The sequence below is a fragment of the Aulostomus chinensis genome, chromosome 21 (genome assembly GCF_037954235.1).
Source record: "Aulostomus chinensis isolate RoL2024-O1b breed Wild chromosome 21, RoL_Achi_v1.0, whole genome shotgun sequence".
In the NCBI taxonomy this organism is placed as follows: Eukaryota; Metazoa; Chordata; class Actinopteri; order Syngnathiformes; family Aulostomidae; genus Aulostomus; species Aulostomus chinensis.
In genome coordinates this window covers 7124258-7142287 of record NC_141340.1, presented here as the reverse complement: position 1 = coordinate 7142287, position 18030 = coordinate 7124258, and the positions used below count along the sequence as shown (strand labels likewise).

Sequence of the window (18030 nt, the reverse complement as noted above, 5' to 3'; positions counted from 1 at the left end):
CACCTCCGTATACAGATTTTCTTCTTTGTAAGGACGTCATGTGGCTTTCTAGTTTTTTGGGACCTTAATTACTATGGCCACTAGATATCATCTGACGATTAAACCTGAACAGAGGTCATTTTTACCTCTCTGAAGACAGTTAATTGGCAAGATGTAAACTTCAGAAGACCCACAAGAGATGTGCTTTTCAAAATAAAAGCAGATCTAATTAACCCCGGAGTTAAAAATCTGCAGCTAAAATGTTCGTAGTCCTGGAGTGAAAACCAAGACCAGATTCCATCAAGTCCAGGAAGGGTTACCTTTAGGGAAGATTCATTTCGTTGAATTGAGTTGTGTGACCAGGATAAGATTTTACTGTTTAAAAATAAACTTTTGAAGACAAAACTATTCAAAACTGTAACACTGAAATGAAAATGTCTAAGGTTCTGTAAATATAAAGTCATGAACTAGTCCTTAAATTCAGCTGTGTGATGTAGCTATTCTGACTACACAGTATAATCCCAACTGCAGGATTGTTGCTGGCCTCTCAACACACCCCCTCGGACAGATGGACTCTTCCCACTGTTGGGGAGTCCATCGAGCTTAGAGGTGAACTGATTGGATATTGGAGAGGTTAAGGTAGGTGGAGGGATGACAAGCGCTGATGCTGATGGATGAGGGACGGGTCCACAGACCTCGCCTGGATCCCTCAGCTTAGAAGGAAAATGTCAAAAACACAGTTAATTTTCTACCAGTCAGACAATCAATCTCCGCCTGCTAGACATGTCACAAACACAAAGTCTCTTAGCACATGCGTGTAAACAAGTCTATCCACACACCAGTGGCTCAATCTGTGTCTCTCACACAAATGCTCTTTGTCTGAGTCACCTCTCGGATCGATGGCATTTAGAGTGATGCACAAGTAAAGGTGGTCAATTAGTCTAAAGCCCCCACGCTCGGTCAGTAACAGTCCCAACGCCAAGTGCTCGTAGCGTGTGGATGTGCTTGATTTGTTGTGAATCAATGATTAGTACCAAGTATGTGAATAGATAGTGAAGGTAGTTGCCATCTGTGAAATGGAGAAATAGGAGGAGCAAAATGCTGGAAAAACCTTCATCTCCAGTGGAAACGTTTCGTTTCCATGGTGAAAAATAAACTCCCAAGAGTCTCTGGTGACATCTTTTCTTGTAAACAACTCAATTTAACTTCAAACATGGTGAGAGTAAATGCTTTGTACTGAGTGGGTTCTGCCGCATTCAGGTGGTTAAGATCGACTTGGTATTGATAACTTTCCTCCCTGCTAAGTGGTTTGGGATGGCACTTAATATGTCTGGACCCTTGATGAGGACGTGCAGACTGTGAAGGGAAGAGGATGTGGGGACGGTTGAGAAAGGGCGGTGGAACTAAGAGCAGTAATTTTGCATGTTCATTACTTACTGACACAATTAATGGAATTGAGCCATTGTTAATGTTAGTGTTTCCACGCATGCGTCTCCATCTTTGACAAGTCTAAAGGTCTCCAGTGAACTGGGCCCATGACTCCTCACTTGATTTATTACCACAGGAAACAGCTTCAGTGTTGGTATGAAATGTCATGACTCTGCAATTAGAGGCCACTCAGGTTTGGGGTATTTAGATTATTATTTTCTGTGGAGATGCACAACAAGCACTTTTAGATGGTTTCCCAATACACGTAACACTTTTATGTCCATACCAATACACCCAAACCCGTTCAGGAAAATTGTCCCAAAGGTCAAACTGGAAAAAATCAGTTGATCTGGTATGAAATATTAAAAACTATAATTTTTGAGCCATCAGTCGGAAAGGAGAGTTTAATATAACATAATTCATTGCTTCATGCTGTAACGGTAGATCAAAATTGCAGCTATGACGCGTTGGAATGAGACATTTTTGTCAGGAACAGATGCTTTTTTTCCAAAAATTAAAATAACCTTTTTTTTTAAGTCTTCATTCATATTTCCTCTGCTAAATTTGGCTATTTAAAAGACATGAATTTAAAGAGTGAGATATGATGCACGGAAATGTTGATTTTATCAGTGTGTTATCCGTTTTTTTGTGACATGCTTCTGAAAAGGAGGGGGGGGGGGTGTCTTGTAACCTTGGTTGTTTTCATCTGCGCGCATATATGATCGATTAGCTGTGCAGCCAAACAACTCTGCATCGACGTGTTAAACCTCACTCAATTTTTAAAGCATTTCTTGATTCTAGTCATCATTTCCTGAGTGAATGAGGCATTTCGGCCTTTACAATCGAGCGGCTGTAAATAGGCCCTGTAACTGGAGAGGACATTGCAAGTATCTTGTGATTTCAGTAGCTCGTTATCACATTTCAAAAAGTCGCACGCAAGTGTAACAAATCAAAATGAAGATGGCTGACGTTCCTAGCTGCTCCACTTTCAAGGCGTGTGCACGTTTTTGTACCGACGTGCTGCAAAAGAAAGAAATACTTTGTTCTGCAGGTTAAAATTGGTTCTTTTGTCAAGTTTTAAACTCTGTAGGAAACAGACCTACTTTTTTCTGTCATATTTGGAACAGACTGAGCGGAACTGGAGAGAATTCCAGCCAAACAGTAGTGTTTTTAAGGGCTTATTTTTTGTTTATTTGTCCAGGTTTGGTTGTAGATGTACCTGAATTGACCGAGTCAGCATGTTTTATGGCTAAAATGACTCAGAAGAATCCTTGTGGTGGTGGACAAAGAGGGTTGTTCTCATGTGGAGTCCATCTAAAAAAGGCTGGCTGCTTTGTTTTTCTACTGTGTGTGAAGCTGGAGGCTAAAGGTATTGTTTTTCGCTGAAAAATAAAAAAGTACCTTTTTTGTTTCCTTCCTCTCTCTCTCTGTGTACAGATGCGGCCATTTCCAATTTTCAGGTCTGTTAAGCAAGCACCGAGAGGACTCAGGCAGCAGTGAAAGACAGATTTGTGTGTTTTCATGGAGAGATTTAAGGTGGCGGCAGAGTGAGAGATATATCTTCTCCTGCACAAAGACTCAGTGACATTTTTGACCACGGTTAGCCTGCGACCTGTAAGAATATAGTAATATTATCGCATTTTATAGTCACTGGAAGGAGGAGACATAATTTGTTACTGGAGGTCCAGTGTCCGGTGATACATCACCTGCCAGAGCGATTCAAGGCCTCCGGGTTGCTGAGACGTATTGGCCAAGTTGAAAAGTGGAATGAGTGCCAACAGCAGCGCTTCATAGTCCTGCAGTCAATCACTCAATCTCCTGAAATATGAGACAGACACTGTGCCTGACTGGAATCCTGAATTCCTGAAGGCCTGTGTCACTCACTTGCTTTTCTTGCTGTCTCCTGACTGCTTGCAGCTCTCCAAACCCGTCTGTTTGTCTCTCTGCCAAAGCATTTTTGTCTTCCTGCACTGACCAACAGCGGAGCCCAAACAACCACCAATTACATAAAGAAAGCCGCAGCGGTGACAGCAGACTCCATGATGGTTTACTCCAGCACTTTAAACCCTGTGTTTCTGGGGTTTGATACTGTGTGCTCGGCTATGTTTCTGGGTGCTTTGCGGCTCAGCCTGGTCGGGTTTTGTGTCCAGTGTGTTTAGTTGTTTTTGAGCAGAAGCTTGGAAGGGGAAATGTTCTCTAAAGCCCACTTAAAAGACAATTATGCTCGTCAAGGTTAAAGGCTTGATTAAAAATCACTAGATGCTTTCGAGACTCCCTAAATCCCCCTCGGTCTCTTTAGCTACGGGCGTGGTTTAAGCTCAGATTGAATGGGACTGGTTTACCAGGTGACCCCCCGTGGTTTACAGTTGACAGTCCACACAGGATGTAGGGCAGAGTTTGACTTTTATTTAAACCCACACATGAGGTCAAGACTCAGTACCATTTTACACTGATTTTACACTAAAATGCTGCATAATTGACCCCAAAAAAACCCAAAACATTTCCTCTGCAAAATGAGCCAAGAATCAATTACTTCCTGTTAAGTCAAATGATGCTTTGGTTAACATATTGATAACATATACTATTAATTTTCCAATTTTATTTGGTTTTTTTTCCATCAAGAAATACTTGTTTTTACAGTAAATATTATTTTGACATCAGTTCTACCAATCAAGGGAACATTACAAACTTTTTTGTTAACATTCGCCGCGTAAGTAAGTATTGATGTCGTGTAGGCCTAGAAAGAAAGTGTTCACTTCAGCAGAGTTCTGTTAGGTCTAAGGACTTTCAATTCTGAGTTTTAAGTTTGCGTTATCAAGGACTTAATACTCTTAAATTCTTTTTTTATGTTTCACGTTGTTCTCTTAACTTAGCTCCTGATTTATTGAAATATCTTTCCTCTTGCATCTTATCTGCCTTACTTCCCACTGATTTTCCTCCTTTTTATTCCTGTGATAACTTGCGCCTAGTTATGTAACCAGTCCGCCATGTTCTCCTTGTTCCTCATTCCGTCAGCTCCTTCGTGCCTGTTCTCCCGCCTGTTACTTATGTGGTGTCTGGAGTTTGTATTTTGTACTTTAGTTTTGCGTTGTCAGGCCTATTTGTTCTCCAGGCCGTTTACCAGTGTCATGTCAGTTTAGTTTTTGTTGAGTTCTGGTTCTTCAACTTTTGTGCCTCTCCATCTGCGTATGTTTCTGCCATCACCACCACAAAAGTAGATTATAATCAGACATGTACTTCTGTATCTGCAAAACTGACATGTTAACGGAAAGGATTCAGTTTTGTTTTTTTTGTTTTTTTTATTTTGTAGGGGTTTTTTTTGGGAGGGGGCGGTCGCACAAATGCACTGGAAAACAGCATCGCTACTTAATTAGCTGTTACAGCATCTTGTCTTTGGAGTATTTGTTGAGTTTTTGACTGAGATGTACCAGATAAACATGCTCTCTCTGCTTTGATGATGACTTTTGGGCTTCATTTTGCGCTTGAACATGAATGTTACGCATCAACAGATTCCATGCATATTGAGGACTTGTTGACACGTTCTTCCAGCCTGAGTCCTGATATCTGCCGTCCTCATAAATACCAGGTTTCCCCAGGCTCAGCGAATGCAACATTAGTCCTTGTAATGAATTGCCTCCACCTTCCATGCTCTGCAGATTGTAATTAACACTTTGAGACTTCAGAAATTGGTGTTCTTTTTTTTATATATCCCTCCCTTCACCACCTGCCTGTTTTCAAATTAAGGGTGCCAGTGTTAGTTAATGCGTGAAGTTAGCTTGAGTTGTTTCCTGTTTTCTAATGTTGCTTGAACTTTTCTGTTATATTTTCTTTATTCTGAATGTCAGTTTAAGGCACATTAAAAAGCACATTTTCTTTTATGTATTGTTTCACCTCAAAGGAAGTCTATTCATGGGCTGAATAGGTATTAAACTGTGATATTTACTCTGTAATGTCACCAGCAGGCCAGTTAGTACGTCTCGAAAACGCTCGCCTTGTGTCTCTGTCTCTCGTTCCAATCTGACGGAGATCTCAGAGGAGGTTTGTGGTGCACGGTTTACACTCGGAAAAATGTGACTGATTGTTGTCAAAATACAAACTATGATGACAGACACTAAGTTAATCTGTCGCCCTGTGGAGAGAAAGTCAAGAAGAAATTTTCTTATTGTCGTTTCTTGCACTTCTGTGTTCACTTGCACGGATTTATCTCCCATTCTATCTATTTATATTCTCCCCTTTTATCACGCTGCGTATCACTTAATGAGTTTGAAAGTAGATCTTTGGAGGTTTGTGCATGTCTTGAACTTTCTCTCACTGTCATTTTTATGAGTTTGCTTAATAACAGGCTGAATTTTTTTTTAGATTTTTTTTTTTCCGTTTTTTGTTTTGTTTTAAGAACAGATGTGTAAAAGGCAAGTTTCTGCAGGTCAGAAAAGCACATGTTAGTTGGTATAACAATTGTAGACGGTTGCATGTCTGGAATTTGAGTGGACGTTTGTGAGGCAGCAGTTGAATGCTTCTCCACCCCAGGTGACGGATTGGAAGGGTAGTTGCGCGCGCGCGCGCGTGTGTGTGTGTGTGTGTGTGTGTGTGTGTGTGTGTGTGTGTGTGTGTGTGTGTGTGTGTGTGTTGGAACACAGGAAGTTATTCTCATTCAGACTGGGCAGAAAGTGAATGGATATGAGAATGAACGCATAGCAGGGCAGCAGGAACAGGGTGAGGGTAATAATAACACATACGCTGTGTATTCGATTTATACAGGCATGTAAATAAAACACACCATGGTCCAGTGTTTGTTGATTGTATCACTAACAGGAAGTAAGAGGCTTATATAACCAACTCTGACAGGAGTCGTGTCTCATCTGTCGGGAGATTAAATTCCATCAGCTTTCACTTTTAAAATCCAGTTTATTAGCTCATCAGTCAAATTGAGCAACTCATCGCTTCTGTCAGGGTCTCTTCATTCTCCAGTTTGTTTCTCTCGCCATGACAGGACTCATCACTGGAAGTGAAACTTGTTTTTGGCTCAGTGTCAAACATGACCTGCACTCACTAACCTGCTCATCAGCCTTCAAGGCAGTAGGAGCTTAATTCTCATTCTTTTTTTGCATGCAGGAAATTAACTGCCATTGCACGTGTTTACTGACTGAGTTTTATTCAGCGGCAATGCAAAACAATTCTCTTCTTATTAAGAGGAATCTCCTTATCTACCTATTACAGTGGCGACGTTCACATGGATTCTCATATTAATCCGATTAAGACAATAATCTGAATAATACTCTGCAATGTAAACAGCATTTCCAAACAACATTAAGCAGGATAAAGATCCTTGTTGGAATAAGCAATAACTGGATTACGACATGCACCATTAATCACATTATGGAAGTACGTACACATGTATACACCTCATATGCACTTTTTTTGCAGCATTTTTCCCACACGTATGAATCACCTTCCAGCAAGTGTTACAAACTCTTCTAAGCAGTTTTCTGCATTAATTGCAAGGAAACACTCAAAATGTACCAACATAGCAGAGACAGGTCTACACATCGTAGAATGTCGGGACGTAATGCCGATAAGTATCTTATCACTGTAGCATATCAACAGGATAACGAAATACTTGATCAAATATTGTCTGGATTAGTTTTATTGATGTCCATGTTAACATGGCCGCTGTTTCCCAGAGTGTTGCCCCTTGGTGGGTGTTGAAGGTAGTGCAGGTGAGTTGAAACGGGTCATTTTTAATTTAACTAATTTCGTGTATCTATAACATATGGTTGATTAAATGTATACCACTGATATTGGTTTTTGATATTTAGGAGCTTTCAGTAGCAATGTCTTATTGTAGTCTATCCTGTGGCAAACAACTCGCATACCAGCTTTGGCTTTAATTTCTCACATTTGTTCCTCTACAAATAGTTACAGGGATTGTAAATGTACTCTGCATTGCTGTAGATTCACATTCACACATCCACATTCATGTAAAACTGTTCCGCTTACGCAATAAAAATATACAGGCTAATACTTCATGTTGTGTTTGATCAGACTGTGTGGTTTGGGTTGGGTTGGAAAGATTTTCAGATTTCAAATTGGGCGGTGTCCATTTTGGGAAGGCTGCTTTATTCTTTATGTTGGAGTGCTGTTACAACAACAGGCCTTTTCATCATGTCGTGCTTTCTGTTGTTGAGCTCAGATGAGCCCATTTCCAGACAGACGGGGGCTCTGGCAACAGTTCCATCAACTTGATTTGTATTGACCCTTGTGAGTTGATGGGCGCTGCTACACACCCTAAGAGAAGGTCCTCCAGAGTGTCTGCTGGCATTCTGGAACCCAGAGATAGAAAGGCCAAGAAACCAGAGGGAGGGTGTGTTTCTTTTTGATCTGTTATACTGAAATGATGAACACACACAGACACACACAGACACACACACACACTTGAATGAACTAATGCAACGAAGCATTCCTCCTATTCTACTCGCCAGTCATGTGTGGCAGTTTCCCGTCAGCAACACTGAGTCAAGTGGGAAGCAAGAGACCAGCGGGGAAAACTAGCCAAGCTGAATAAAAGACGTTGTGTAGACAACACCTTCATTCAGAGGTTTTATGACCTGCTAAATGTCCTTGAAAGGTTTTAGGTGGAACCAAATTACAGTCCCCCTGGTGTTTGTGAATCAGAGGTGTTGACAAGCGTGAGTCTGGCCAACAAGGCTGCTTGACAGAGTCAGGGTGAAGGTATGTGGGAGGATTTTATAAGCACTGAAAGAAAAGTAGACAGGGAAAGATTTCCTTTCACACAAAAGCTAAGGAAAAGCCTCACACTGAGGGAGAAGCCTTATTCTCCTGGGGGTTATTTTTGGTGTCCCTCAGGGGTCTGCCTACAGTCCCCTCTCAAAAGATGTAGAGTTTCCCCCGGATAATAATAGACAGAGTCCTTAAATCTCAGAGCTACTGTACACAAGAGAAATGCAGGTGCTCCCTTGAAAGAGTGACTCATCATGGCCGTTCACAGAGTGACATGCTGGGAAAAGCTCAGCCGTTTATTCAAGACCCCTATGTTGTGGTCACGGTGTGTTTTAAAGCATCTGCTCTTTGCCAGCTTTCCGCCGTATTTTGAGGAACTGACAAAGATTCTTTAAAGGATGAAAATAGATCTTCATGTGTTAGTAGAGAATGGTATGTGCCTCTTGGATTGGAGGATATAAATGGTGTTGACAGCAAGTCTTCTGGGACTACTTTGTCCTGGTGGATGTGACTAATGACCATTAGGGACAGAGAGTGTCGGGAAGTATATTGGAGGTATGGTGAGAATGAGACGGTGAGTGAAAAGTTGGCTAGGAGGAGCTGCAGGCTGCACAGAAAGAGACCGCCATTCTTATATTCTGTTCACATAAAGGTCCCGTCAGGAGGTTTTATCTCTTGTGTGGCAATAAAGCAGATTTTCCCTCAGTGGGGGGTCTGGAAACAAGTCGCAGGTTGGCCCTGCTAAATTAATCACAAATCTCATGGCGTGAATGGAAATTGGTCACCTGATGCATCAATGCAACATTTTCTTGCATGTTTTAAAACCTTTATGTTTGGATGGCTGATCTTTTTTTTTTTCATAAATCTAAACCTTAATGAGACGAGAAATAGTAATATGGAGGTATCCTGTCAGTTTGGGGGTTAATGGTCGCTACTCCACCGGCGGAGTATTTTTATTGCATGGATGCAAGTGGCCTCAGGACAAATTGTACCCAGCTCTCTTATTACAGCCATGACACAGTCAATTAATTCATGAGTCAGTCCTGAGATTTAATTATTCAGTAATTAGGAAACATTATGTTCCTTGCAAAGAGGCACCATTACATTTACTTTCAAAAATAGACTCTTTCATGCAAACACAGCGAGAACGATGTAAAAGCCAATCACTTATGGAGCTAATTTAGGAAATTGGGTTTCATGACCTGTTTTATTTCTAAAAGGGTTACACTGTTGTTGTATGGCAAGAAAAAGTAATTTATTTGTATTGGAAAACCTTAAAAACCAATATGAAACACATAGTAAATCATATTTTGAAAAAAGGAACAAAAGACAATTTTAGAAAAACAGCTGCAATTGAAGGGAATACAAACAAATGAGTCATGCACCATATGGTTTAATTAAATGCCTCATTTTGAAAGGGCAAAGACTTTGAGGAGCCTTTAAATTTTTTGATCCAAATATTTGTTTTACAGACGGTGAAAACTATTTTCTGCAAGTAGACACACCTGTTCCAACTGATTAAAAAAAGTCTGATATTTTTTAAAATTTGCATTTTAAGATGAATAAATTGATAAAAAGGAAGCCTGTGAACAGATACGAGACGCTATTAAGATGTGGTCCATTTACTTGATGTCTGGTGGCAACTTTGGACATTTTTTAGAGAACTTTTTATTTCTCACTGAGACAAAAATCATCCATTGACTCAGTATATTCTTAATAACTGTTACTCTTTTTTTGTCTTAACCTGGTAAAATGTACATCGGTCACTGTTATTACACCACTGGCTTGTCTTTGCCCTGAAAACATTGAGCTGAGATTCGTCTTCTGCAGTGTTAAAACCTTCCCGTGCACATCGACATCCATCTGTAAATGCACACCAGTCTCTCTGCCTCCTTCTTTGCTGATGCTCATTATATAGTGTATCTGTCCGCCTCCACTTTAAGTGAATTAGCATCTTAAGCCCCATCCTTGCACCCCCCCCCCCCCCCGCTCTTGTGAGCACCAGTGGTCAGGGGCCCACCAAGAGGAGGGAGAACGAAATGTGAGCATGAGAGAGTAGAGGCAAAAGGGAAACACACACGCTAGTTAAACCTGATGACCTCTGCGTTGTATAATAGCAGCAGCGTAGAATGATGGAAGAATCAGCTGTAGGTTCTCCTGAAGCCTGAACACTTTATATAACACAGAAGCACTTGTGTTTGGATTAATGGACATTAATTGTCTTTTACTGCTAAATGTTATTTGGGTGATGGGGAGCAACAGCTTAGCCAAGCAAGCCAAGCATTAGCCATCACAGGAGTAAAAGATAAACACACGTCTCTGGTTTGTACTTTGAGATGAGTTTGCATCTTTAATCCAATTAATTCGTCTAAACTCATGTAGGCAAGTTGAGAAGACGATTCTTTGTCCAGGGGTGTAATGTATTTGAAAAGAACATTTTCTGTATGTGTCTTGCGGTCTGGCATGTAGACCCTGTATGTATGTGGTGCATGTGCAGATCTTGATTAAAAGCCTTATGACAGAAGAAACAAAAGGTTCATGTTTGAGAAGAAATCACCATGAGATGGCTAGTTTAAATAAGAGTCACAAGAGAAGTAATATGGGGTCAGGAGTTACAAAACAAATGACAAAACCCCTTTTGAGACCTAAGTTTGACCCTTTTTCTCTCCTTCTCACACACGCCACCACGCTTCCTCATTAAAGATGTCTCATTAGGCATTTTCAGTTCAGACAAATTGCCTGTAACATCAATATTGTTTCTGTAACACTGATAAAATTGCTCTGCATTAAAATATCCCGGAGGCCAACTATCCAAACCTCAGTTGAATAGAATGTAAGACAGGGAGAAGCTGCAAATGAGAATCTTTCAGAGGGCCAAACTAACAAATGTTTCTTTGGAAAACTGTTTAAACGAGTAATTGATTATCTAAATAGTCTATTAATTTTATAACAATCGATTCAGAGATGGTAACGTGGCACCATCATTTTGCAGCTGTCACCAATGTCTCATTTTAGACTGAGTGATGGCAATGATGGGCTACGACTGTGGTCCGCTGGTCTGTGTGATCACTGCTGAGTCACTCCTAGTGTTCGTCTGTTCCAGGCTGGGAAACATTTCTCTCCCTCGAAGCTATGACAGACGTCCATGGAGACAGTGAGCAGCACAAGATTAATGACTCCAACAGTCTTTGCCCCGGTGATTTGACTGTTGCCTTAACAAAAGTAAAAATATTATGTCATGTCATTATTTAACTTTGAGAATACAGCAATTTAGGGGCTGCACGGTGGTGCAGTGGTCAGCACTGTGGCCTCACAGCAAGAAGGTTCCGGGTTCGAGTCCCGGCTCGGCCACGGGATCTTTCTGTGTGGAGTTTGCATGTTCTCCCCGTGTCTGCGTGGGTTCTCTCCGGGTACTCCGGCTTCCTCCCACAGTCCAAAAACATGCACTTGGGGACGAGGCTGATTGATACTCTAAATTGACCGTAGGTATGAATGTGAGTGTGAATGGTTGTTCGTCTCTCTATGTCGGCCCTGCGATGGACTGGCGACCTGTCCAGGGTGTACCCCGCCTCTCGCCCGTTGACGCTGGGATAGGCTCCAGCCCCCCCGCGACCCTTAATGTGTAGGAATAAGCGGAAGATGACGATGGATGGATGGAATACAGCAATTTATTATAAACAGATTTCCCTTTTAGTTCCACCAATAGGCAGTTCAGTAGTTACAAATTAAATTGGTATTGCACCCATTTACATATATTTGTGGTGACCCGCTGTAATTCTATTGACATAAAATGACTTCCTCAAGGTGCTTTGGCAGTGGGCCAGTGCTACGCTAGTGTTTTCCTTAATACTTTACCAGTGGTGTTCTGTTAATCACTTTCCTTTCCACATCTCCTCAGGGGTCTCTTACTCCTACGTGCAGGGGGGCAACACAGGAGACGAGGATGTGGCAGTGGACATGAAGCTGTCCAGCCACCGGTGGAGGAGATGGCTTCCCCCGAAACCACGTAACATGGACAGTAACAGGGCCAGCCAGGAGCAGGACCAGGAACCAGAGCAGGAAGAGCCTGAACGCATCCCAGGCCTGATGTCTGCAGAGGAAATGGACAACAGCTCCCAGATAGAGGTGGGAGATGGTTCCACTGAACTCAATAGTCATCCACTTAACTAGTACACCTCAACAACCTTGGCTACATTTACATGGAGGGCAACATTCAGAAATTAAGTTAATTTAGACAATGCCCTGAACAAGAATGCCATGTAAGCATCATTTTTTAACAACTTTAACCTGAAAAGGTTTTAGTCGTTCTAAAAGATAGTGAACAGAGACCTTTGTCGCACAATGAAGTCCTACTTGAGATCCTAAAATAAACTGCTTTCCAACACACAGTCCAGCTCACAACAAGTGTAACAAACATATGTATTCTCTTGCATTTTTAGCATGAAAATAATCAAAATGTACCAGTTGCAACGTGACAGGAATGGATTCAGGTTTAAACTCAAAAGGAAACTCTGAATTAGAACCTAGGGGCATAATTTGGGTGTGTGCGTCTTCAGTCATTCGTGAGACTTTGCTCTGTAGCTTGTAAACAGAAATATGAATGGAAAATTCCATAAGAAACTTATGTAAATTCAAATTTATGGTACTTTTGTCGAGATTTCAAATAATAATCCATGTAAGTTCCATGTCACTAATTGTTACAGTTTGCACTTGAGACACGGCCTAAATAAAACCACTTGAAAGGTCACTCAAAAGTCGGTGCAATAAATAACTGTAGACTGGAGCTCTGCAGTGTTAGAGCTGTTTTGACCACCCAACTTTTCTGGTATTTGATGTGTGTGAATAGTCCTTTCATGCACACAACTCAGCTCCACTATGTCTCCAGTTTTCACCAGAGAAAGTTCGAATGAAGAATATTCTAAAAAGACAACTCTGCCCTCCTAAACGGCAGCATTACTCAATTCTACCATGAACATTTTTGAAAAATATGGAGCCACAGATGCAGACAACATGTTTATGAAACTTTTCTACCCCGTAAAAAAACACAACAACAAAAAAACAACTAATATAAAATAATGAATCAAGTCTGCTGCAGCTAAAAATACTTGAGTTATTTCCTCAGAGCCATCATAAATCTCCCCAGGACAGTAGATGTTTGGTAATGAAAAAGAAGACTTCATAGATTAATATTTTATATCAAATTAAGCTCACCCTGCAGGTGTTCATCTACTATCGGATTGAATGCTCTTAAACCTGACCACACAGAGACCAGAAGAGGAAATTGACCCAGTCCTCAAAAGGGGTTGCTGGACCTGCTGGAGATGAATGGGCAGGGCCCGTCCTGTTTTTGTGTCTATGTAAATGAAAGCCATTGCCCATGTTCCTTGTTATGGTGCCTTGGCCGACGTGCAGCACCCAGGCGTTCAGCAGTAATGACGGCGGCCGCCTGGGCCGAGACAGCTCGTTAAGTTTTCCTGTGGCTTCTAATCTTCTCAGGTTCACAGCCCCGTGTCTCCTGGCGAGGAGGGAGGGAGCTTTGATCGTCAGTTGTAAACATTCTCACACACACACACACACACACACACACACACACACACACACACACACACTGAAGCACACACCCACAGATGCACTGATGTACTGACACAAACACACAACCCTGCAAACACACATTTATACTGTATGCACTGTAAACACACAGATAAACGCATGATCGCACCACTTTGGGTTTTACTTCCACAATCATGCATGCTCACTACTGCCTAACACACACACACACACACACACAAACACGCACGCACGCACACACACACACACACACACACACTCATGCACACATCCTCCCTCATTGTTTTGGTTCTCCGAGGCTCATTTGTTGCTGTTGAATGGAAAAGCAGCTCACTGCATAAACACCCTGTCATTCCTCCTGTCGTTGTTCAACACACACACTCCCCCACCTGCCACCTACACACTGCTGACATGAGACAAGCCTTCATATTCAGACACTAGTAGACTCAGAGCTGAAATCCTCCATCCAGCAGGGAGCAGATGGAAATGAAAGAGTCTCGTCAAGCACAAAAGGAGTTGGAACTGTGCGTCTGCACACACGCACTCACACATACACTCTCTCTCTCACACACACACACACACACACCTTTTTTTTTCATCGATTGGAGTGATTTTCTCTCATAATTTATTATACCATCAACCCATTGGCCTACTTCAGTTAGTGGTTTACGACTAAATGTTCTGTCAGAAATAGTTTCATTTCGTATTTGTACAAAGGTTCTCTTGTAACTACATTGTTCTGTTGGAAGTTCCTTCTTGTAAATAAACTGGTCGACTCCGTCATGGGAAAATAGTGAGTCTAGTCACTTTCAAACATCCTGAATTCTTGAGGGTTTTTGCTCCTTGCACCTTGGTGAAGCTAGAATACAGAAAACTGCGTATTTGTTTCCTTGAAGCTAACAGGGAACAAAGATTAATGACTGCTAGCTTGTTAATTGGCCATGCCTGAAATTTACGCTGCGCGTCATGTAAGCGTGCTGAAACGAAGAAGCTGGGAGGCGGGGTTTCATCTAAATGCATTAGCTGATCATGGTTGGTCACATGTACAACAGGAATCAGTTGGCTAGCTTTCATGTTTTCTATAGTTTTACTGTTGTTAATCTTTTGTTTCCATTAGCTTTCAGCAACAAATATGCAACTAGCGTCTTCTGAATTCTAAATTCACCAAGAACTCATACAGGGAGAAAAGAAACTCTTTGCAATTTCAAGACGTTTAATTGTGAGTCATTGAAAAACACATTGTGATATTGTGATGAGGTATTGTTTTAAAATAGATGGTCTGTACTTTCAGGGCACTGTGGAGGCTTGTAAAAGGTTGTCCTCAACCTTCGGTTATTAAAATCAACACCGCAGAAAAGAAAAGGGTAGTTGTCTGTAGGCTGCTGCTGCTGCTGCTCTTTTGAGAGGCCGAGATGGAAGTGTCTGTTAGTGAGATGGAGCAGAACATTCAGTGGCAGCTGACAACGTGATTGAGCTGCACCGTAGCTCTGAGTGATCATTTATATAGAGCACAAATCACAGCGCTACAGTTGTCTTGCAATTATGGTGAGTTTGTCTGACAACTTTGCGGTTATATAATTGCAGTTTTAACAGTTTAGAGGGGAAGATTGGAAGTGACTGCTGGTAATGTGTTAATGAGCCATGTTCCGGCCCCCAGCATACTCGCCCTGTTTTCTTACAACACTACCCTTTTATTTTGGTAATATTTCAAGATATATATGTTAGTTTGAGTTGCACAGAAGGGTGAACTGTTGGCCTAGTCGTGTCTTTTTTCAGAGATGTTGACATAAAATGTATATAAAATTACAGCTGACATAAAAAGAAATGGGCATGTTTTACGTTTTTACTGAGAAATTGGATACCACTTGTGTCTCAGTTGAGTATTACACAATGTCAGTTAGCTTAGCTTAGCATAAAGACTATTAACACCTCCAGAACTCACTCGTGAACATTTTATAGACACATTATCTCATTATCCTCAGAATGTAGCTATAGATGTTTCCTCCTGTTTGATTACTTCCTGTAAAATCCCACAACTTATGTTTGGCTGATTATCTGTTTGAAGAACAGAGAGAGAGAAATGTGCGGCTCTTGCAAAATGCAAAGTTTTTAAAAGTTGGTTTGGATTCTTGTTAGTGGTGACAAACTGAATCACTACAACATATTGTAACCCCCCCCCCCCCCCCCAAAATACACCCTTCCATCTCTTTTACTGTCTTGACTGGCAAGCTTCCACCAATAGTTTCGTCTTCCTGTGATGTGCAGGTTTATAATGGCAGACTGTCTGACGCCCCAAACGACTGACGCATCAGCTCTGTGGATCATTAACTCAGATGAAACAGCTTCCCAACTCATGGTGTCTTCTGGTAACCATACAATAAAACAAAGTGGGACAAAGAATCACTGAATTCAGTGCAATTCGATGTATTTTCATGACTTGATTGCCAATTTGTGTGATGTGAGATTTAAGTATCTGTCAATTTTACTCAACAGTGAAGACTCCCACCCTGAGAATGTCAGCAACGTTTGGTTGTGCATAAGAGGTAGTAGCAAGAATTCCATGTTATGAAGTAGATTTAAGTCAAATAAAGCTCTTCACCGCTTCAGCCGCTGGGCTTGGTTCATCTGCAGAGCGTACAGAGCTTTGCTGCTGCTCTCCCTGCCTTCGTCTGTTCATGGAAGGTCCCAGAACAGCAGTCACACTGCTGAGACAAACTACCATTCAGTCACAATTATGTTTTCATTTTGACTAAAGTGGTCTGGACTCAAACTTATTTTTAAGGAAGCGGGTAGGTTGTGTGGTCAAGATTAGCGATGGTTGAGAGGCAGAATCTTAGCTGTCATTTTATAAAACAACGGAGCAGTGCAGTGAGTTTCGAGTTTAGACCATTTTTCTGAGAATCAGCTGACATTTCCTGAAGTCCTTGCTTCGTTCATGTGTCTCATTTGCTCCTAAATTAGCAGCAATTTCAAACCAGCTATTGTCACTTTTTGTGACAAGCGACTCCTCCAACAGGTTTTCTTCTTCTTCGGCCACATTACAAAAATGTTTGAGAGTATCCTACCAACTCCGCAATGCAGAAGCAGTGCACCAGCCTCAGTATCTGCCCCGTCTGAGGAATCACTCGCAGACCAAGCTAGCCGAACGCAGGGGGTGTCTGCCACCACTGCTGCCGTTGCTGCCAATCTCAGGTTTGAGATATCTTGCTCCCAGCTGTCATGCGACACCATTTAAAGTCATATCCTTATGTGGAGCATAAATCAACTGCACAAACAGACAGACAAAGAACATATGGCAGCCCCCCCCCCCACATACACACACACACGTGTCCTTTGATTTCTTCTTCAATTCCTGTCTTTTATTGCAACACCAGTCAACACCGCAGCTGAAGCCAAAAGACACATATTACTCCTCATGCTGCCTCTGAAATGATTGTGCACATATGATGGTCTTTTTTTCACGCCCCGCTGTTCATACTTACACCAAAGTACAGCCGGTCTTGATCATTTAACCCATGTCAGACATGTCAGTTTGCCAGTAAAAGCAAACCAGTGTTTGGGGGGTCCGTGCACCCTACTGCTGGGGTTTCTGGCGGAGCTTGTTTTCATGTGCGGTAGTAAGGGTGTGGGTTTATGGTGGAGGAGACATTACTCGATGTCTGTTCATCTGTTCAGGCTCTGGGGGGGGAGGGGGGGGGGCATGCGTCAGAGTTTCTTCAGGGGGAGTTCTAACACGGTGAGAAAGAAAACTGCTCTGTTTGCAAGTCGATTCCCTGCATGCTTAACCTGCAGGGAACAGCGTTCCTCTCTTGTTTGTATTGTGTTTTCATTTCCAAATGGAGAGAGATGTTTAGCACCTTTATGTTGTTAAAACACTCCCGTGCTGTACTATGGCTGCCAGCTGCTCTTCAGATGAACCTGTATTTGTTTGACACTCTGACTGAGGAGAACGTCAGTTTGCATTCATTGTTTCAGATGAAGAAAGCAAAGATAACACACTTGATTTACTTCTCTGCTTTTGAATGTTACTTGAAACTATAAAGACACATTCAGTCTGGACTCAGACGGTTCTTAAATGTAAATTATGCAATCTACTCTACAGCCACAGACCCGAGGGAGGCTTTTAGTATCAGGTGTCTGGATTTACATGATTCTCTCCATATTTCCATTGTTTTTAACTATCCCACACATGAATATTTATAAATTTGGAGGCTTTTTTGTCATAAATTCCCCAAAAAAGTTTTAAGCGTTTTTGTTGTTTGCTTAATTCTGACTGAATTGGCTGTTTGCACACGAGTTGCGTGGCTAAAGCCTGAA

At 41.7% G+C, this 18030-nt stretch overlaps 1 protein-coding gene across 1 annotated transcript in view; it reads left to right on the top strand.

Moving 5' to 3' along the window:
- plxdc2b (plexin domain containing 2b) overlaps positions 1 to 18030 on the top strand; it is a 95466-nt gene that overhangs the window by 26494 nt on the left and 50942 nt on the right. Inside the window, exon 2 of the mRNA XM_086192382.1 lies at positions 12044 to 12270. Within this exon, the coding sequence (XP_086048508.1) occupies positions 12044 to 12270 (227 nt within the window). The remainder of the gene's footprint in view (positions 1 to 12043; positions 12271 to 18030) is intronic.